The following is a 23,941-nucleotide window of genomic DNA, read 5'->3' on the forward strand; positions in this document are numbered from 1 at the left end:
CTGAAATTTGGCATGAATACATAAATAATGCATTGCGACTAAAGGGTAAAATAAAAAGTATATATTTTTTATTATAATTAAAAGCACTGCAACGGTTTTTTTATTGCTTGCATGCTTGTAATGTACATGATACTTACGAATAGCCTCGGTTTGGCCTATTTTGACAGAATGGTAACTACGTAACCCTACACTGAGCATGGCCCGACATGCTTTTGGCCGATTTTTGCATTTATTACCAAATAGCCATATTGTAAACCGTCAAAGATGTAGGCTGTGCCAAAAATACATACGCTCGAAAAACATAACCCTCCTTCGGCAGTCAGGCAAAAAAGGTAACTATGTACATAAGTAGGTGGGTACCTACTAGTAAATAACCAAGAGAAATATTTGTCAAAGTAAGTAACTTTGTTGTTACTTACTTTCTAATTTCATCTAATCAAATAAAAAATGTATCGAGATAACAGTAGACAAAGACAAATCACATCAGTAATCGTTTTCATACGTTATTTAGGTTTTGATTGGCGTTTTCTGTAAACGATTGTTACTTGGCTAGCAGAATAGAACCGAAATCTTAAGTTTTTTAATTGCTGAAACTATTGCTGTACCTATACGAGTATCTTAGGCAAAATATCTCGTGGCCGCTCCCCAAAACGATGGACAGACCTCATTAAGTCCATCACAGGAAATACAGTCAACGATTGCTCCCACTCCACCAAAAACAGAGCCACATGGCGACGGATCGCAAGAGCTGCGGTGGCGCAGAAATCGACCGTGACATGACCACGACCACTCTGTCAAGAGTGCACGACTAAGAAGAGAGATACGAGTATATACTCAATTAATAAATAAAAAACTTTGTAGGTATTGGAAATTGAAAGTTATAGTAGGTACTCGTAAATAGAAAACCATTTCTAAGGAACATGGGATTTTAGTTCATTAGTTTCAAATTGTAGGTTTCAATATTTTTAACCAATTCCTTGCATAACACCGCGCTAATCGTTTTCTTCAAAAGTTACCTTACCGTATACTATTTTATTCGGTTTTACCAATGAACTTCCTTATAAGATAGAGACAACCATTTTTAGGCTGTCTTTTCCACATTTTTGTTTTATCAGAATAAATATAAATTATATCTCCCAATGCCGAGCTCATAGATTTTCTTCGCAGATAAGTCTAAAGTACCTATGCAGATTTTACTACACCGGAGGTGCAAAAACTATAGTAAATATCAAATGATAAATTGTTGAATAACAGTAGCTTTATTCATGAAAACAGGAAAAAATACATGATTATGGAGTCTAAAAATAAACCTTACTCTAAACGTGGGAATACCGTCTGCTTCCTGCTTCCTGCGTGGGAATGCCGCCTGTGTGATGGGCATGGGCACCTTGCCTAGGGGGCAAAATTTAGGAAATCCTTTTACGTAAGTATTTTTAAGTTTATATTCACATTAGTTTTATTTTTAGTATTATCATTTAATGCGTTTCCATAGTTTTTTTATTTCATGAGTAGCTATGTATATTATCATTCAATTTCGTTTGTGTTATCTTTAAGCTTTAAGCTTATTACCTGTAATTTATTTGTGTAAATAAATGTTTTTTAATAAATTAATTCTAAATGACACTCTAAAATATATCTAAAAATGACTCCTGTGCCCGAACATGCTACACGGACCTAGGGTCTCGACCGACGCCGAATGGAATACAATTATACTCAGCGCAGAATGACAATGTGTATTATTAAATTAAGAGAATCTATTGGTAATACCTACGACCTGGGAATCGAACTAACGCCCCCGACACCTCCGTTTTGAAAGCTGCACACCTTACCACTAGACTATTATTTAAATTGTAAGCAATGCAATATTTGATAAATTCTGTTAGTTAATTCTGTCTTTTAGTAACCTGTAAGTTTAAAAAAGCGACACACAAACGTTAAGTCGCTTAAGGCGTAGCAGCGAAATATTTGGACTACTTTTAATTTTATGTGAGTACCTAATTTATATCAGATATTCAGGGTTAGGTAAAACACTTACCTATACCCGAACTGTTTCAAAGTTTATGATGAATTTGATACTACCGAAAACACACAGTTTATACCAAGCGATATAGGTATGCGATTACCTATTAAATATTTCCTAGTAGGTACTCAAAAGATCATCGAGGTACTTTGTTCTAGTTTTAATTCCTTACATGTTAACTTTTCAATCGTATCACTGTCCTTCGGGTCCTGCCTACCAGCATAGGAGGCTTGTAGCGGACGTGTGCATCTGCAGGCTTCCTCGAGCTCTCCACTGCGCATGATCGGGAAAAAGCTTATAAGCCGCTCTCTCACCTCTCGCCAATCAGTTCGCAAACACATCTCGTCAAGCGACCTATGCTCTGCAAAACTCGCCCACATCGGAAAAGTTTCGTATCATAACGACATTCACCTAACATAAAAATATCGTTTCAACCTCGAAAGTAGTGAACTGTCGAACTTATGAAAATACTAGAAGTTAATATTGTGAAGAGTGAGAAGTTCGTCGGCGATTTGCCGGTGAAACTAGTGGATCAACGCTCGAAAAACCCTCGACGCGAATCAGTGACGCCAAAGATAATAGTGTGTCCGCCAATGGAAGAAATGACGGAACCTGTACCGGCGCCTCGCGGCGGAAGGCTGCTGCGGGCGCTGAGCAGGAGGCTGACGCGGCGTTCAGCAGACGCCGACTCGCTCGCCAGCTCCAGCAGCAATGACAGCGTCAGCTGCGACCCCAACAGGAATGCTGGTGACGACCATTCATCGTGCTCCGCCAGTGAATCCGGCAGCGACGGCTCCGACCACCACCGCCGTCATCGCTCTACAGTCTCGCTACGCCGTGTCTTCCAAAGCCTAAACCTAACATCACGATCACAGTCAAGTTCACCGACCGATCGTCAGCGCCAACCCAAAAAGCAGACCCAACCGAAGCGCATTCTTCGCCCACCCGTCACTTACACTTACGTACGCGGTCTCTCCGGTCTGCCAACACAGCGAGTGCCACGACATGCCGTATACAGCCCTTCAGCGGGACTCCACCGATAAACCATAAGAAGTGCTAATCGACTGTGTACCATAATATGGAGTGAACACGGACGGAGATCAAGACTGGTTAACATTTAGTTGGTAGTCTAAATACCACTAGAGAGATATGTCTCACCATATCAGTAGTTGAGTACTGAAACCTGAAGGAGGTAGCCGACGTTACTACTGTCTTCACCAAGGACCAAGAAAGAGGCGACGATGGGTGCCTCTGGGTCCCGCTCGCTAGGAGTAGTTTTGTGCTGTGACACGTCTCACTAAGTATATAAGGAAAAATAAGACTGTGTCATACCGATTTGAATTTCGTGGGTCCGTAACGTAATTATAATGTTTCAATTCAACTCTTTGGTATTTATGATTACAGATTTGCACTGTAGAACACCAAGTGAAAACCACCTCTAGGCTAAAAAAATCTCACTCAAATTATTTAAATCACTGCAAAGTAATTTTATCACCAGTTCTCCAAATATTATTATATACTTTTAAATCGAATAGTCAAAATAACATGACATACCTATTTGAAATATTTGTATGTTTCCTATTATTCAAGCATAGTGCCTTTCACGTTTATAAATTACTGAGAAAACCTGTAGACTATAATTATACCGCTGTATAAGTATTATGTACCTTACTATGTAGAACCATCACGAAGTATTGTACCTGGTGTTGTGTACTTGTGTACAAACACTTGTCTGCACTTACATACTTAATTGTATATCCCTATTGCTGTGAAGAGGATCGAATTTGTACATAAGTAGACTTTGTCTATAAAGTATACTCAGTACCTACCTACGTTTAACAATTGTTATCGACATAGGGATACATAGGTAGTCGAAATATTGCATCTCGTAAATTCTAAGTCATTTTTATTGTAGTTATAAGTTAGGTTTTCGTATTTAATAAAAATAAAAGAATAACAAAAATATTTATGTCTTATCAATTTAATATATTACCTACCAGCAGTTGACATTTACAGACTCACCGATTAACACTATAATTTACATATCATGATCACGTCACGAACTAATAGACGAGTCTAATAGCTTCGGTCATATTTATTTTTTGTGATGTTTCTTTAATCGTACCTACTTAAAAAATGAAAAAAAAAGAACATATTACTTACAAGTGGGTAGCTATTGTAGGAACATGAGCTATGAGCATAACAGATAAAGTACTACTAAAAAGTTAATTTTCACTACAATAATTTCTCTATAATTGAGAAAAGTTCCTACAGTACTGCCCCATCACGCATAACAGCCGCAACTGCTATTAGAAAACCAGTTTGAATTTGGAATTTATTGCGTGAGAACACAGTACGAGTTTTCCCATGGTTGTTCCGGCCCTATGTGTAATGGGATGAATAGTATTCATATGCTTATTTTAAATGGCTTCGGCATAAACACAGATTGGTTTTTGTAAGCATCATGTTTACAAAAACGTCTAAAGCAGATTGGCCCCAAATGGCTGAATATAGTCCATTCAATAAGAAGAATGAACGCTTATTATGTTAATTATGTAAATACTTTGACACGCCCTACAGGCCTAAAATGCTTGACGAATTTAAAATAGGTACCTAATTAAAAGGTTTTTATCGTTGTATCAAACGAGTGATTTAAGCGAACGATAAGAACTCGTAGTTGTTCTCGTATGATATAGGTTCAAATATAGTTTAAAGATCATTAAGATATCTCAATAACATTAAATAGGATTAAGATTAAGTCATCCTTTACGATTTCAAAATTCAAAATTAGTAATTGCCTTATTGCACGTCTGCTTAGTGATGAGGCAGCAAGAGTACCTAATTTACTATATCTACATATACAGTGCGCACCATGGTAAACCTTGTATGGAACCTAATCAACCTAACCCATAAAACTTTATGCTCAGCCGCCTAGTGTACATATGTCCATGTCTCGGCGCCGTATGTCATGGTGGACAGATAGATCATCATACTTCTTTTTATGTACTTATTATCGTTCTATCGGTACTATGTTACTATGTTGTATGTGTTATGTTGCATTGCTGAACGGAAAAGTTCCCTGGGTAGGGTGGTCAGATATCAGTCGATTTTGTAAAAAACTACTACAAGTGCCAATTCTTGGGATTAGGTTGCCGACCGATCCCCAGGCTCCCCAAGCTCGATCTCATAAACTCGATCCGCGGAGAACGCCTGATATAATTAAGACGATAGGTAGGCCCAATGCCCTTGAGCGTCTGGGCGGAGCTAAGCGCTCTGTACCCGCACCACCCGCTTACCCTGTTCACTGCGATCGTACGTGAATTTTGTATCGCTGCACGGCCACGAGGTTCAAAGAATAAGATACAGCCCAGAGGCGCGCAGTTGGCGCTATACTCGTATATCTTTTGTTTGCAGATATTTTGTTTTCAAACATGATGATGTATGAGTAGATCATGCATGTAGTGGAGGTCGTAAATTACATTTCATAAATCATTGTTATAAATAATTTATAACAATGATTGTCAAAGAGAATTAAAGTTTACTGATTTTTAAACCTGCGTTTTATTGGTTTACCTTTGTAACTTTCTTAATACATGTGATGTTGCATACGCAACATGGACATAAGTCCATGGGCGACGATGACCGCTTCCCAACAGGCGGCTCATTTGCTGACTAGCACATAAAAAAAACATTTCTCGAAAGAAGATATCTATAATATTTACACATGGCCGGGATATCCCTATTATAATTATGCCTGCCGAGTATGATATTAAACAGACAGCAAAGAAAGTATATTTTATGAACATAAGGCCGGTGAATGTTATCGCGATTGAAATAATATATACATATAAGTACTTCTCTCAAAAAATGCGAGGAAATACGTATAAAAGTTCAAATAAGGACGGGACGTAATGATAATGACCTAATGACAATATTTCCACGCATGTTTGAGAAAACATAATTTACTTAATAAACTAACATCATTTTAATAGGTAACAATCCTAAAAATGTAAATAGATGTCTCGACGACCCAGAACAGGTACGCCTAGCGAAGAATGAAGAAAGAATGAGGAGAGTCGACCCCAAATGATATGGGAAAAGGCTAGGCGAAGAAGAAGAATCCTAAAAATTTAATGGTTTCTGAATCAAACTATATAGTACTAGCTGTTGCCCGCGACTTCGTCCGCGTGGAATCTCATCTTCAACATTTTACATCTTTAGTAGGTACCTATAATTTTCATATCCAAGCAATGTTGAAATTACTTTTCTTTTTATGCAAATTGTATGAAGTTTTCATATAAATTTTCAACCCCCTTTTAACCGTTTTAAGTAATGAATTTTTAAAAACGCTGAAATTACTTTTCTTGTATTCTAATAATATGCTCTTATACAAAGATTCAAGTTCCGCACTCAGAAAATATTTGATCTCCATACAAACTTTCAACCCCTTTCTCACTAAATTAGTTTTCATGTTTTTTAAATTTAAGTAATACCTTTTTGCAAAGTTTCAAGTTCCTAGCTTATATTAAAATGTGCACCCCAAAATAAACTTTCATCCCCTTTTAACCCACTTAGGGGTTGAATTTCCAAAAACGTTGCATTTACATTTTTTGTAATCGGCTATTATGCCTTTCTAAGAAGTTTCAAAGCATTTGTAATGGATTCAAACTTTCAACCCCTTTTTAAACCTGTTAGGGGATGAATTTTACAAAACGCTGAAATTACTTTTCCTGTCTTTTAAGAATATCCCCAAATACAAAGATTCAAGTCCCGCGTTCGAATAAAATGTTTGATATCCATACAAACTTCCAACCCCTTTTTCACCACCTTAAGGGATGAATTTTCAAAAACGCTGAAATTAGTTTTCTTGTATTTTAATAATATATCTGTTTACGAAGTTTCAAATTCCTAGCTTAAAATAAAACTTGAACCCCATACAAACTTTCATCCCCTTTTAAACCCCCTTAGGGGTTGAATTTCTCAAAATTGTTTCTAATCTCTTGTACACTTATCTGTATCTTTTGTAGTTTCGGCTCTGCGTTGATGAATCAGTCAGTCAGTCAGTCAGGACACTTGCATTTATATATACAGACAGATAGATAGATATACCTACAACATAAATTGCCAATGTTGATTAATTAATTATTATTTTTTAGAAATCGAACTTTATTAAAAACGTAATATAAGTGGAAATATTGTCATTACGTTCGTAATAATAGGCTGCGATATACCGTGTTGCGCGCGCTAAAGCGCGTCACAACCAAATAAACTTTCTGCAGTTATTTGATCTTTGGCCACAATAACTCCAATTTCATTGCACTTGGGCTCAGCACAAGCATGCAGAATACAAGGAAGGCACGGAGCGACGAGCGACACAGCCTCCTCGTCTCAAAGCCAGCACACGACTGCCGGCCACGCCTTTTTCGAGCTGTATACGCACGAAATGTTGAAAAATATTCGATTTCTTAAAAAAAAAATTGACTGATTAACATTATTCTAAGTTGCATTTGTAGTGTTGGTTAAAACATTTATTTTAGTTACAAATAACTTTAATCGAATAAACCGTTTAGTAGAAATAGGCAAAGTTAGTCGCAAAACGGTCTATCGTAATGTTCCTTTATTGGAAAAATTATAAGTCACAGGAAAAAAGTCAAACGTTACGAATGTTGTACATAAAACGTAGATTCATATATATTTTTTTCATATTTTTTTGTTGAACCGTTAAGAAGATATTATATACTCTAGAAAGAAAGTAGGAGTTTACGGCCAAAAACAGCGCGTAGCGCCTTAAAGTGTATTTCAGCAAGTGGAAGGTTGAATCTACTTTAACTAAAATAATATTACCTAGGTACTTAATATTTCAGTTCTGCAATGGAATTCAACTTAGTACCCACAAAACCAAATGATGCAATATTTATACTGTTTATACTGTTTTATACTGTTTTTATTAGTATTAAAACTCTAACAATATTTTGGTGGTAACTACGGGAAAAAAAAAACCGAGTTAAACATAAACATAATTTATTTAAAAACACGTTTTTCATGGTTACATTCATATAAAACAAAGACTTAAAAATAGTGATGGTTTACATGTCGTGCCTGAACTAGGATTCTCTGTGTTTCAGGCGTGAAATATGGCAAACATTGTTCAGAGAGCCAATAAATTTTCACTTACAAAACACATTATAATTTAGCAACTTAAAATACTAAAATGCATTATTTCAGTAGGTTTAGAGCAAATCTTAAGCACATTCGAAGCGATACTTAACGACAACCTATATTCGCAAAGCCTAAACAAAAGCGAATCTTTTCTAGATAACCGCTGTGATACATTTTAAATCCCGCAATATATAACGGAATGAGGTCGTGGAATATTTTGTCCTCCCACACATCATCATTATCTACAGTATCTACACCGACTAGCCTACCAGTCAGCTGCATGGATGGACACGCCTACGACGTCGCCAAACGTGATCCAAAACGTTTTTACTCACGCTTTGTTATAACATATATGTATATATTATGCTTTATTAACCGCGGAGCCAAAACCGAAATTCCCAAATTGCGGGGAACTTTCTCTTTTACTCTCATTAAGACGTAATTAGAGTGAAGGAGAAACATGCCCGCAATTGACGAACTTCGATTTTCGCGGTTATGGCCCAGTTTAGACTTAGGTTAATCCTTATTGACAATCACAATATAACAGCAATCTGAACACGTCCCTAATATCAAGGCGATAGAGTATATAATATGTTATTATGTACGACGTTGGGTTACCGCAAACCGCAAACGGGAGGCACAATAAAAAAACGTTCTGAACTCTATTTGTAGGTAGATACATAACATTATGAACTGTGTGAAACCAACGGCAGTGTCGACTTTGTGACATCAAAATGATATCTAAATGCTGTCAATCCAGATCAAATTCATAACCTGTTATTACAATTAGAATACACCTCCTCGCCGTTGAAGGCACTAAAATTAATATAAAAACTTTTTACAAAAAAAATTAAACCGACTTCAAAAAGGATGAAATAAAATATTATCCTTGTTTATGTCTATGCGTTACCAACTGATATGTTTGAAGTCGGTGCCAAGCCAAATTTTGAAGCATACCATAACTTTGGTGCGATTCGATAAGGATTTACCTACGTTGGATTGCCTTACACGACGACAATGACCGTACTTTCTGTAGGTACAGTCGATGTTAAAAATATGTTTAAGTACACTTTTCGCCTTATTACAAAGGAGTAAGGTGCAAAAGTGTAAACATATCATTGACGTCGACTGGACCTAAGAAAACACCTCAGAACATACGATCAAACCTTCTTGGTGCAGTTTAGTTTTTTTGCCGTAGTATTTTTTAAAGAGCATTTCTTACTAATGCTCGAACAGTCTATAGCACGCAAGTGTGGGATTGGGACTGAGTTATTTCCCGTCCCTTATCCAGAGGACTACATTTCAAAATATAAAACAATTCAAGGAATTTACCTTCTTGCCAAATTTCACCTAAAGCGGTTCAGTTGTTTAGCCATGAAAAGGCGACAAAGAGGCAGACAGAATTCTTTACACATTTATAATAGTTATTAGTACAGTTCTAATGGGATTTATAGCCATAAAGCTGATTATTTTTGACTGGTATTGTTACTACTTGGATTGGCACCGACTTCATACATATCAGTTGGTAACGCATGGACATAAAAAAGGGTAATATTTTATTTCATCCTTTTTGAAGTCGGTTTTTTTTTTTGTAAAAAGTTTTTATTTTACCATTTTTAGTTTTAACGCATTGTTAAGAGCGCGACGCATGAATGAAAAACAAGATATTGTTTAACACTAAAGTCATGTACCTTTAGTAAATATGTAATCAGGAATTTTCTCGAGTCCGTCTGGGAAATTATAATTCCTGTCAACTAAATCCATCCGCCCGCCCCGCCACTGGCCCAATCCCTCAGCCCCCCGATCACTCAACCTCACAGCACATCAACCCCTGATCCAGGAACCCCTCGATTCTGAACCAGCAACCCTTCAACCGCCATTCCCCGACCCCTTAACTCCTAACCCTAACCCCCGATCAGTAGCCTTACCAGCTTACCACGAGTTTGACATTGATATATTCGCTAGCATGTGTGTAACTTACTTCCTATGCATCTCGCTCGTACTAACCTTAGTGTGAACGAGATGCATAAAAAGTTACATTTAGATGCATAAGACGTTAGCGAATATGTCAATGTCAAACTCGTGGTAAGGCTACAGTTGCAGTACATCAAATTGGTGGTTTTCGGAAGCAAATGTTCGAGTTACTTTAGAAAACCCCGAAATCACTTAACACGTGCCTTTAAAAATTGAGGAGTTCCCTCAATTCCTCATGAATTCCATCATCAGACCAGAACCAAAAATAATACGGAAACATCTTGGAGGTAACTTCTTCCAAACAAAAAAAGTATTACTCAAATTGGATCACAGGTGGCGGAGTAATCGCTGAACATACTTACATTTAAATAAATCATCATCATTATCATCAGGCCTACTTCATCAAATTGGTGGTTTCCGGGAGAAAATGCTCGAGTTGCTTAAGAAAACGCCCAAAACACCATGCATGTGCCTTTAAGAATTGAGGAGTTCCCTCAATTCCTCATGGATCCCATCATCAGAACAGAACCAAATTAAAATGGGACCAACTCGGAGGTAGCTCCTTTCAAACAAAAAAAGAATTACTCAAATCGGACTACGGATGTCGGAGTAATCGGTGAACGTACATAGAAAAAAAAAAAAAAAAGATAGCCACAACCGAATACAGAACCTCCTCCTTCTATGAAATTGAAGTCGGTTAAAAATGAAAATGGCTAATACATTATGCAATCTAAAAAGGTTCTACTGCAATAATATGTGTCACTTTCGAGAGCTAATGCCCGAGTTACTATAAAAACAAAGGTTTGTATGAAGCACAAAAAATACCGAAATTACTATAAATAGGCTGTGCCTATAATATTTAGAGAGTTTCCCGATTCTCCAGAACTTCATCATCAGATTCTGAACCGATGATAATGGACCACCAACAAATAGTCATATCACATCATACTCGTATTTTATCACCTTTCCCATTACGCACCCAAAACTGTCGCATCTCAAACCCTAACCTTTTACATAAAGCGGTGACCCATTTGTCAAATCGGATAGTACGTGCTCCGCCTGCAAGTCTCGATCCCCATCCGACTCCAATATTGGCGTGAAAAAGAATATAAGTATGTCAGACTATAGCAGGCTATGATATATTTAAAGACATGAATAATTTCGACTGACTACGAGAACCCGGAATAGCTTTGAAAGGTCCTAGCTATATTTAGGACATTTGCATTTACGGTTCAGTGCCCTGAAAACAGTGGATACCCAAATTGAGTTCGGGTATTTATTATGTAGACTTCTTCAACTTCAACATTTATTCAGCAAATAGGCCTTGCCCCTTTTACACGTCAACATGGAATTTACATACAAGCAAAGAACTGTTCTTCCAAAGGCTGTTAAAAAATAGGTTACGAGTACGATGTGCGATAAGAATGAATTCATTTCCAGTTTTGCATTGTCTAGTCTATATAACACAACGAATATTTTGACAAATAAACTTTTGCAAAGCGTTTTTAACTGAAGTTTGTGTTTGAAAATTGTGTTATTATAGGTAGGTACATTTAGTTTTCGTAATAAACGGCGTATTTTAAAAAGATATTCATTTCATTTTATTTCGGTTTCGGTAGATAATTAAATAAATTACATGCTCATCACAAACCTAGCGAATTGGTTTGGTAACCTGTATATTAGGGTAGTAACATAATCTCTGCACTGCAGTACGCATACATTTGTTTATAAATAGGTTAGTGGAACATGCGGCTAAGTTTGAATTAAAAGTCGGTTGGAGCCAGCGTGCAGCGCGGTCAACGACCGAAGATGCACCTATTGATCGAGCTTTACCTACGGCTACCACCAGTTTGGCACTGTCATAATATTAGCTAGCGTGTGCATAACTTACTTTCTATACATCTCGCTCGTTCTCGCATATTAGTGCGAGCGAGATGTATAGAAAGTAAGTTACGCAGACGTTAGCGAATATGTCAGTTTGACCCTGCCAAGGCAGTCGTGGTAAGGCTACTGGAGGCCGATTCGAACTAACACATTTATGTCTCATTCCATTCACCTCATTTCAAAATTTGGCTGTTTCATACGTTTCATACATTTTGGCTGGTCCATTTTCTATGGGAGGGTAAATTTTTATTTCGCGATTTCGGGGTTGGTCCCATAGTAAAAGTTGCTCAGTATAATCCCAAAACCTCCCTGGCAACGAGAATGCACTTATTTTTTGGCCACCCTGTATATACACTTAGGAATCGAGAAGGCACCGATAACACATACAAGCTTCGAGTGTAAACAAGAATTAAATTGACATCCTCGAAGTATCCCGAGTTCGTTGCTCGGATGCGGCTGTATTGGACTGCTGTTCCCATGTCGCTTGCCAAGCTAACATATTTATCCAATGAAATCGATTATTTTTCACAAATTATAATATTAGGTAGGTACCGTAAAATGGGGTGAGTAGGTGCAAAACTGACATTCAAACCTCGATAACATTTTATTTTTACATAATTCAAACTGAATGGTGTACCGTGTATATGTATAATAAGTGTTCCGGACGTTTGTATTTTAGTTTTTATTTTATTTTGGGTAGTTCCATTTCATAACTTTGACGATAAACAGGAAATCCCACCTCACCCCGTAGTCCCTCGTATTTGGGGTGAGTTGGGTTTTCATACAAAGGTGATTTTGAAGGATCGTTTTTTTTTATTATGAGTATTACTATAGCTCCATTTTAAATTGGAATACATTATTTTTGTAGCAGTAGCCTTAAAATCCCATCTCACCCCCCTTTCATCCCCTCTCTCCACATTCATAACCCAACTCTCCCCGCGAACCCTACTCACCCCATTTTACGGTACCTTTAAAAGTGTACAAGACATATCAGAATAGGTACAATATTTGTACTTACAATTACAAAATAGTAATTAATTCATATTTGACCTAAATTAGGTACTAAACCAGACCTAGTTAAGAATATGTATGTTCTTGAGCACTTATCATTATCATATTGGCTCTATTAAGGGGAAGATACTTTGTTCATGCGTTATTTATTATGCTGTACCATAGAAAGCGGTCAGCAGAGGTGTCACATGCATGTTGCCGACCCCTTAGAAACCAGTGCACTCCTTATTTTGAAGAACCCCATATTGTTATCTCTCGACAAAAACCTCGACAGAAGTTTACACAAGTTCGCTTAGGACGGTTCGTTAGGCGATGAGAATATCATTCTAAATCGCAAGAGGTAATTCAAGCCAAGATTATGTTTGGTTATACACTACTTATGATGTTGAACTTGAGCTAAAAATATTTAGGAATGTAATCTTATTTCGTAGAATAAATAAGCGGTGCTTTCTTGCTGATTTTTTACTGGCTGATAATATAGCTTTATTAATTTTATTATTCTAACATAAATTCTAAGATTAACTATTATCTACCTAGACATGCTCTAATTAATGTACTTAAGTACTATTGCAAGTCATACATATATAATAATATATAATAGGGGTCTCGGCCCCGAATACGATTTCGTACCTTTTGGTGTCGAGACCCTTGGCCCGTGGGGTCCGAACGCGTCTACCCTTTTTAAGGATCTTTCAAAAAGGATAGCTGACGCCGCTGGTGACCGTAGATCTGGCAGCTTCCTCGCACAAAGAATAAGTATTGCGATACAGCGAGGAAATGCTGCCAGTATCTACAGCACCATTCCGCAGGGGGATATTTTGTAATTATTTATTTTAAGTTTAGTTTTATAATTTTTTTTAGATTTAGTTTTTAATATTTGTAGGTTAGTTATTTAATTATGTTTTTTTTTCCTAGTTATGTATATTAAGCTTATTTATGTGAGTTTCTTTATTATAATATATAATAACTAGCTGTGCCCGCGGCTCCGCCCGCGTAGAATTCGGTCTGTGTCAGTAAGCGGCTAATTACTAATCCTAATTTCTCTCCCTCTCCCCTGGAGGCGGAACTTGAAGTAAAGTTGACAGATGGATATGCTAGAGGACTCCAGTCCAGATAAAATATTTTACAATTAGGTACCACTAAATAAAACTAAACTCCGAAATCAATAGTTTTCTTCGCCGTTATTCAAATTTTACACGTGATTTAAACGACAGAGTAGTAGATGTATATCGGACGATACAGTAAGGTATACGCGCGCGAGCGAAAGCGAAGCGGCCTGCCTGGCTAGAGCGCCACTCACTGTGGTCTTCTTCAGACTCCTGAGGAAGACTACGTGCCCCTTGTAACCTGAATGCGTTGCGAGACTTTCGCGAATGATTGGATTTTTTTCTGGAAGGCATGGTAATGCGTATTAAATGCGAGTCCCAAATCGTTTGACTCCGCAAACGACCAGTGCCGTTTTGATGCCCTAAGCATTTCTAGAGCATGGTGCCCCCTCTCCCTAGGGTCATCAAGATTACATTGAATTTTTTTGGTTAGTTGAGTGACGTTCATTGCCTCATTACAGCTGAGAATGGAAATTAGTCACATCATTTTATCACGAAAATTGACAGTACTGCAGCAGTAACGTTGCAACAGAGTAATGCTACTGCAGTCGCCACCCGAATGTCACCTTTATCATATCTTAGAATGTAACTGAAAACGCGAGCGAAGCAAAAACGAAAATTTTTCGATATAAAAAACGCAATTTGACTTAGAAAGTTATTGAAAACGCGAGCGAAGCGAGCGCGAAAATTTTTCGATATATAAACGCAATTTGATAGACAGTTGTACATTTTTATTTTTAGTATGGAAATCAGTCACATCATTTTATCACGAAAAAGTAATAATGTTACAACAGAGTAGGTAATTCTGCTACAGTCGCCACCCGAATGTCACTTTTATCATATCTTATAGTGTTATTATAAAACGCGAGCGAAGCGAGCGCGAAAATTTTTCGATACAAAAAACGCAGTTTGATAGACAGTTGTACATTTTTACTTTTAGTCCCAACCAGGCGCGAATCCAGGATTTCATGCAGAGAAGGGATGGGACGTTATTAGATGGGTACTTGTACACGTATAAAAGTTTCATGTAGGTACCTACTGCACGACGACTGCAATGCTGATGCAGCCTGCGCTTTTTTTGCCTACGGTTTTGGTGCCCCCTAGCTAGACGTGGTGCCCTAAGCAAGTGCTTATTTTGCCTAAAAGGGTTAATCCGGCACTGCAAATGACAGAGGTCAATGTTTTTTTTTTCAAAGTACCCACCTTGTATGAATATGGATTTGATATGGGTGCGATATAATTACGATTAGGTATAATTCATGATGGAGAAAATTAATAATTTTAAATAATTATGCAATTATACGCGTGTTGATAATTATGTGTGTTTATTTTACCACTATGTAACTATGTAAACTCATTTTTAGTTTTCTTTATTAATTAATGTTTACTCAGTTCCCCAAAAGACTGTGCAATGAGGGGCAATTAATTTACTGTCGTTTAATTTTGTTGTATTATTAATTCATTAAATCAACATAATTATTCAATTATTTTTGTTGATATCCGTACCCCCTGTTCTAAAATTAGAGTTTATTTGGCAAAATCTTTCCTAGGTGACTTATTCATGTCACAACGTATTAAATTCAGCGCCATCTGTTAGTTTACCAGGGTACTCAATAGTGGTAGCACATATATGAAAAAAGTTTGCCCCTCCTTCCTAAGTAGCGCCATAAGATTCAGGGGCAAACTTAAGTCAATCGAGTGTTGTGGCTACCCCCCCTTTTAGGGGTTGAATTTTTATAGCCTATAACCTGGCCGGGGATTTTCTCGACAGATTAGTAAAGTTTTCATCAAAATCCGTTCAGCCGTTTTCACGTGATGCGCGTTCAAATAAACAGACAAACAGATAAACAGACAAACAGACAAAAATTCTAAAAACTTTTGGAACGTGTTCTGTTATCGATTCTAAGTATCCCCAGCCAACTTTTTTTCAAATATCTTCCATGTACAGACTTTCGACCGTCTTCAGCTTTATTATATGTATAGATAGATAGATTATGTGAATATCTTTTATGCATGAATTAGTCTTACTTTATTATTATTTATTTCTTTGACATTTAATATTTCTCGAAATTAAAATTATGTATAAGTTAAAATCCTATATTGTACACCCTAGCAGGGTATCATGTACCTACTTGCCAAATGTAAGACCAAAATGTACAAATGAACATGATTACAATGGAATAAATGATATAATATGATAAATAATATGTCTTATGATGTAATTTGCTAATTTGCTCATCAAGCGAAATGTTAATTTCTTTTGAGAAACAAAGTTCTTTTTCACGCCACTGTTCGGAAATGTGGCAATAGATGGTCTAAAACCAAGCTGGAAAGTAGGCAATAGCTGTAGCACCTGAACCACCACTACTACAATGTTTCATTGTTATCATCATATGTCATTGGTGACAGTTCGCTACAGCAATGAATATCATTTAAAACATAAAAATCAATAAATAGTACATTGTAGGAGAGGACGGAAAACCGCTAAAAGATGGACGAGTGCGTTTTTTACTTTTGTAGCTGTCCAGGACCGGTCCTACCGTGTAAGGCGACAGAGGGGAAAGAAGGCCGCGGGGGACAGCCCCGCGCCAGAGCCTAAGATACAACCACCAAGACGAGCGCGCGCGCGCATCCCTAAAAATTAAAATAGAAAATAGTTCAGCATGTAACTTTCCAAGAAATAAATGTTAATAGCAAGAATCTGCAGTTTTCATCATCAACAAAAGTGGCGACCGTGACAGGACACATAAGAAATGAAGAAGGACACTACATGTTAAACTAAAACCCGTTATTTAACGGACATAATTTGAACTTCGCCATACGACGCATCGACGAGCTGGACTGGATATTATGCGACATAAGTGAAGAGTGGTACCTACATCGCGGCGAGTCAGCGTTATTACAGATGAGTAGCCCAATCCTTTCATTTATTTCCTAAATATTCCCTCTTCAAGTTTGTGTGATCGGCGAGTTTGATCACGAGTGTGTAACACTAATATTCTTTGTGCACTAAGTGTCGTGTTAATCTAGAAGTTAATTTCTTTTTGCATGTACACCACGGTGCTTACATATTTTTACGTGGTTTAGCTCTTAATATTTTTAAGCAATTGCAATATTTCCGCTTCGCTAGCCCTTTATAAAAGTGTTTACTTAAATCAAGCACTGCTTAATGCTACGGTGGTAAATAAATGCTTAAATACCTTAATTTCATAGCTAAACGCTTAATTTGCACGTAAATATATACATTATAAATAAAAGCGCAGCGTTTTCGTGACATTAAAAATATAATTTATCGTTCTTTATTTGCAAAAAGGCTTCTCAAACTCGTAATTTATTTAATTATCTTAAAATAACTTTATTTCTAGAAGCAAACTATCTTTATGTCCCTATAAGTTGCTCGATACTTTATTTCTTCGCTTAAAAGTAAAATCAATCGTAAACATAATTATAATAAAACCATTTTGCTAATTATTTTCGCCGAACATTCCAGGCGGACCGCTTACGTAACCGGCAAGTGGCCGTTGCTACCTGCATTGTCATCGTGCACTGTGAATCGCACGGCGCGGCACCGTGTCTCAGCGTGTCGAATCGCTCGCGTTATCAGAGCGCACCTCGCACGGCACTGTGTCTCACCGTGTTTACACGGCGCGCAACTGCTACTTCATTTTTAACTGGTTTGATGCACATTTTACTTTACTTAACTCATTGATTGCGTTACGTTTTTAGCTTTAAAAATGGTTGAAACTTCTGGCGTTGATCCTGATGGAAAGAAATTGAAAGAGTTAACTAAATTACGGGGCACTATTAAGGGTCGTTTAACACGATTTAAAGATTGTGTTTCTGTCTTGAATGCATGTAAACAAGAGGAAATAACTGACTTGAAACTTAAAGAATTGAAATTTCGTTTAGAACGAATTGAAAACTTGTTGTTTGAGTTTAATGAAGTTCAGTCTCAAATTGAAATGTTTTCGTCTGAGGAAGATGATAGTGAGGTGGATAATTTTGAAAGCGTTTTTTATAGCACTTTATCTTTAGCTCAGCATATACTGGACACGCGTCTTAAAGTTCATGAAGAAAAGGAAGGGAGCCTTCACTCTGCTCGCTCCTCATGTTCAAATACGTGTAGTCATCATCATCATAACTCAAATATCAAACTACCCACTATAAAACTACCTACCTATGACGGAAATTATTTGAAGTGGCTTGAATTTAGAGACACTTTTGAATCGTTAATTCACTCCAATGATTCCATATCGGACATAAATAAATTCCATTACTTGAGGTCATCATTGGAGGGAGGTGCGGCTTTAATAATCAAATCATTAGAGTTTAGCTCAAAAAATTATACTGTTGCGTGGGATTTAGTACGTGAACGATATGATAACAAAAAGGTTCTTATCAATAACCACTTAAAAGCGTTATTTGAAATAGAAGGCATCTCAAGTGAGTCTCACAAAGCAATACGGTTCATGATAGACTATGTGTCAAAAAACTTAAGAGCGCTTGATACTCTAGAGCAGCCCACGGACAAATGGGATGTTCTCATCATATACTTAGTGTCTACTAAATTAGATACAACTACCTTCACTAAATGGGAGGAACATAAAAATACGTTCAAGGACTTACCGACCTTATCCGATTTTATGCAGTTTTTGCGTAACCGTGCTGATATTCTTGAGACCATGGCGATCAGCAGAAGCGACAAACGTGATAGTAAACCTAATTTCTTTAAAAATAATCAGAAACCTGAACCTAATAAAAACAAGGAATACCCTCATAATAAAACATTAAAAAGTTTTGTTGCCTCTGCTAGCGCCAAACCGACATTTTCGTGTCCATTCTGTAATCAGCAGCATCGGATTATAGATTGTCCTTCCTTTAAGCAGCTGTCACCTGAAAAAAGATGCGATGAAATTTCTAAATTAAAACTTTGCTCCAATTGTCTACGCAGGGGTCACGCAACAAATGAATGTCGCATTTTGGGTACATGTAAGATCTGCAAAAGCAAACATAATACATTATTGCATGTAGATAGTTACAAGCCTGAAACAAGTACTACCGTAAATCATTGTAGCTACGCACCTGTGTCCCTGCCGGCCTGTTCTTCGGGTGAAGTTGTCCTTGGCACCGCCATAATCAAAGTCATAAATCCTAAAAATAATAGTACTTACCTTGCACGTGCGTTCCTCGACGGGGGTAGTCAACCATGCTTCATCACGACAGACCTGAAAGAAAAACTCGGATACGTTAGTAATGGTACAAATACATCATGTGTATTCGGCTTAATGAAACAGCAAACTCCAATAAATGATAGTTGCGAAGTGACGATACAATCATGTGTAAATGATTTCGGTACACGTCTTAAATGTCTAGTGGTTCCTGACATCACAGGGACACTCCCTAATTCCCCAATAAATGTATCAGAACTTAACTTACCTGATAACATTCAACTGGCGGATCCTAACTTCTTCCGCCCTTCCAAAATTGATATACTAATAGGTGCAGAGTTGTTCTATGATCTCTTGTGTTACAACAAAATAGAGCTAGGCCCAGAAAAGCCGCTGCTTGTCGAAACCAGGTTAGGTTGGATGGTGGCAGGTCGTCGTTATATTTCCGATCTGCAACCAAAGCGTCAAGAATATTGTAACTTCACCAAAGAAATCAGTGATCAACTGGCAAAGTTTTGGAGCCTTGAAGAAGTTCCAACCACAAAACCAACTTTGTCAGCTGATGACGAGTTCTGTGAACGCTACTTTACTGCAACTACGAAGCGCCTTGATGATGGTAGGTTTTCAGTTTTCATGCCCTTTAAAGAGACTCCAGAGGTAGCTCTTGGTGACTCTTACAGCATGGCTGAAAAGCGCTTCTACAGTCTTGAGAAAAAACTTAATAAAGATCCTCACTTTAAAAATGAGTATTGCAAATTTATTCGTGAATACGAGGAGCTAGGTCACTTAACTGAGATTAGCAGGCCTCAATTCGGGTACTTTATGCCCCATCATGCTGTGATTCGCGAACGTAGCGAAACTACGCGCTTGCGCGTTGTTTTTGACTCGTCAGCGAAATCATCCTCAAACAAGTCACTTAATAGCATTCAGCACGTTGGCCCCGTAGTCCAGGATGAGTTGTTTAACATACTCATTCGCTACCGCCAGCATAAGTACGTGTTGTCTGGAGACATTCAAAAAATGTATAGACAAATCATGATAGATGAGTCACAAAGACATCTCCAGCTTATTTTATGGAGAGAGCAGGATAACATGCCTCTTAAAACTCTGCAGCTGAACACAGTGACATACGGTACTGCATGTGCACCTTACTTAAGCACTCGGTGCCTGGTTCAGTTAGCAATGGAATGTTCTGATCCTGTCGTGTCTAAGGTAATAAAAAACGACTTTTACGTCGACGACCTCTTGACAGGTGCCGCGACGGTGGGCGAACTAGCTCACATCCTAAAGTCGGTTACCGAGGTCCTTAACTCTGCTGGTCTTCCTATACACAAATTTAAGACAAATTGTCCAGAAATATTTCAGGAAGCCACAAAATCCGACTCTCATAATTTGTCAAAAGAGTCAAGTGTACTGGGAGTACTGTGGGCACCTAGTACTGACACTCTCAGATTCGAAATAAACATAAACAAAGATGAACATAAAGTCACCAAACGCATAATTCTATCGAATACCTGTAAGATCTTCGATCCTTTAGGTTTGCTAAGCCCGTGCACAATAACACTTAAAATTCTGTTACAGAAGCTTTGGGAACTTAAATTAGAATGGGACGCAGAGGTGCCAAAGAGCATAAAAAAGACGTGGGATAGGATCATTAAAAACCTAGACGTGTTGCTTGCACTTTCAATCCCCAGGTCTGTTCTGTGCGCTTGCCCTGTCTCCACAGATCTTCATTGTTTCGTGGATGCCTCACAAGACGCGTATGCAGCTTGTGTGTATTTACGCTCAACTGACGATGAAGGTAACGTAAGCATCCACCTATTATGCGCCAAAACGCGCGTTGTTCCCTTGAAAGCTGTTACGATTCCCAGGCTCGAATTATGTGCTGCTCTTTTAGGAGCGCGGCTTGCAACAAAGGTTTGTGAAGCTTTGCGGTGCAAAGTTAACACTAGAACGTTTTGGTCTGACTCGACAATAACCATAGGATGGATTAAAACTCAGCCGAAACTCTTAAAGACTTTCGTTTGCAACAGAGTTAATGAAATCCATGAATTGACAGAACGCGAATCATGGAGACATGTACCGACTCACCTGAATCCAGCGGACATGGCTTCTCGAGGCGTTGAACCCAGCGCGCTTGTTGATTCTGCGCTGTGGTGGAACGGTCCTAAGTTTCTGTCAAAACCTGAATCTGAATGGCCTCAGCAGCTAACTGGGCATTCAGAAACTCAATTGCCTGAAATTAAAGTTCATCATGTCCGAAACGATAGTCCAAAATTCGTAAAATTTGAAAATTTCTCGAATCCTTTACGCCTTCAGCGAGCATTCGCATATGTATACAGGTTCATAAATAACTGCAGAAATCATAAGAACAAAACGGTGGGTTCTCTTAATGAAACTGAACTTCATCAATCTCTTACCTTCCTTCTTAAAACCGCTCAGCAGGAGTCCTTTGGATTTGAGATAAATGCACTTCAAGAACACAAGTCGCTTAAAAGGTACAATGTTCTGCAATTATCTCCCTTTATTGATGAAAAGGGACTGCTGCGAGTAGGTGGTCGGTTAAAACATGCGAACCTTAATTACGATGCCAAGCACCCTATTCTATTGCGATCAAACCATCGTCTTACCAAAATCTTGATGTCAAGTGAGCACTTAAGGTTATTCCATGCTGGTCCTCAATTGCTTCTCAGCTCTTTCAGAGAAACATACTGGCCTATTGGGGGAAGAACACTAGCTAGAAGCATTGTGCATAAATGCGTCACTTGTGTCAGGATGAAAGGTAAGACGATGGAACCATTAATGGGTAATCTACCTACGACTAGGGTGTCTCAATCTTATCCTTTCCAGGTCACTGGAACCGATTTTGCTGGCCCTTTCATGATTGCCAGCAAAACAGGTCGCGGCAGTAGAACCACAAAATGCTATCTGTGCATCTTTATTTGTTTCTCTACTAAAGCTGTGCACCTTGAGACGGTCAGTGATCTCACAACCCAAGCTTTCATTTCTTGCCTTAAGAGATTTATCGCTAGAAGAGGTAAACCTGATTACATTTGCTGTGATAATGGCAAAAATTACGTCGGAGCAAACAATGAGTTAGGCAGAGTGTTGCAGTCAAACCTAAGTAGCATAACTGACTTTGCGACTAATAAGGGCATAAAGTTTGTTTTCAATCCCCCATACTCTCCAACTTTTGGCGGCCTCTGGGAGGCTGGCGTAAAAAGTGCCAAATTTCATCTTAAACGTATAGCAGGGAATGTTAGTCTTACATACGAGGGGTTAAGCACGCTTTTCACTCAAATTGAAGCGATCCTTAACTCCCGACCCCTAACTCCTTTATCACCTGACCCAAACGACCTTTCTCCTTTGACCCCAGGGCACTTCCTCATCGGGCGGCCGCTGACGTCACTACCAAGCCCGCAGAAGCCTGAAAACATGAAGATTCGCACAAGGTACCAGTTGGTCGAACAGCTCCGATGCAACTTCTGGGAGAGATGGAGAAAAGAATATCTGGCCGAACTGCAACAAAGAACAAAATGGCGTTCCCGGCAGATAAACCTTAAAAAAGGGGATCTGGTGGTCTTCAAAGAACCCAATTTACCACCACTTAAATGGAGACTCGGCCGAGTTCAGCAGCTTTACCCCGGCGATGACGGAGTGGCCAGAGTCGCTGACTTTCTGACTTACCGAGGCGTTGAACGGCGAGGCGTCAACAAAGTCTGCCCTTTGCCAACCACAACGGAGGAGTCTGATGTCTTGGAAGAAGCTGCAAGTCCTTCCAAGGGCGGGGAGGATGTCCAGGACCGGTCCTACCGTGTAAGGCGACAGAGGGGAAAGAAGGCCGCGGGGGACAGCCCCGCGCCAGAGCCTATACAACCACCAAGACGAGCGCGCGCGCGCATCCCTAAAAATTAAAATAGAAAATAGTTCAGCATGTAACTTTCCAAGAAATAAATGTTAATAGCAAGAATCTGCAGTTTTCATCATGTGTTTGTGTTTGTGTTTTTTTAGCAAAAACGCTTCTAAGTTTAGAGTCGGTTTGAAGCAAACAACAGAAAAACGCCTCTTAAAAGTGATAAAAAAAGTAAAAAAGGCGGGATCGGAAAATACTCACTGAATTGTATAGTGTAAATTATGTTTGACTAAAAAATATAAGAAACACGTATCTACGCTCGCTATAAAAAAGAGTTCTTCTAGTGAAGAAAATGATATTCTTACGCTGACGCCTACCGAAATTCAAGAGACAGCACAGGCAGTGACTAGTAATTTGCTACCAGAGAAATCGCGGGCTAGTACTTATAGTTATGCAAATGTTTTCTTATTTCCTCGCAGTAGTCGTGAAAAGCACTATGTAATGCCTCGGCCGGAAACGCTAAAGATGGACTCGTATTATTCGAGGGCCTCCACTAACGTGTCGGCCCTCAAACTCACTCGTCCATCTTTTAGCGGTTTTCCGTCCTGTCCTACAATGTACTATAAACATATAATAAAAAAATCTGTAGGCCCTATCATGACTACAATCCAATCGTTTCGTTCTTGAAATCAAGTTCTCGCTGCTTATGTATAAAAAATATTGTAACTTTGAAATATACCTTCCCGCTTCCAAATTACATAAGTAC

The 23,941-nt window shown here is 38.3% G+C and overlaps 2 protein-coding genes across 2 annotated transcripts in view; both read left to right on the top strand.

Annotated features, from left to right (window-relative positions):
• Positions 1 to 23,941, top strand: part of LOC134795561 (programmed cell death protein 5) — a 487,306-nt gene that overhangs the window by 217,152 nt on the left and 246,213 nt on the right. The window lies entirely within an intron of this gene.
• On the top strand, positions 2,210 to 3,985 carry LOC134795443 (uncharacterized). The gene has a single exon (XM_063767282.1). The coding sequence runs from the start codon at positions 2,482 to 2,484 to the stop codon at positions 3,061 to 3,063; it is 582 nt and encodes a 193-aa protein (XP_063623352.1). The 5' UTR covers positions 2,210 to 2,481; the 3' UTR covers positions 3,064 to 3,985.

Source organism: Cydia splendana, chromosome 12, assembly GCF_910591565.1.
Source record: "Cydia splendana chromosome 12, ilCydSple1.2, whole genome shotgun sequence".
In the NCBI taxonomy this organism is placed as follows: Eukaryota; Metazoa; Arthropoda; class Insecta; order Lepidoptera; family Tortricidae; genus Cydia; species Cydia splendana.

Bases quoted from the DNA above. Each gene is read 5' to 3' on its own strand.
- LOC134795443 (XM_063767282.1), top strand. From the start codon at position 2,482: ATGAAAATACTAGAAGTTAATATTGTGAAGAGTGAGAAGTTCGTCGGC.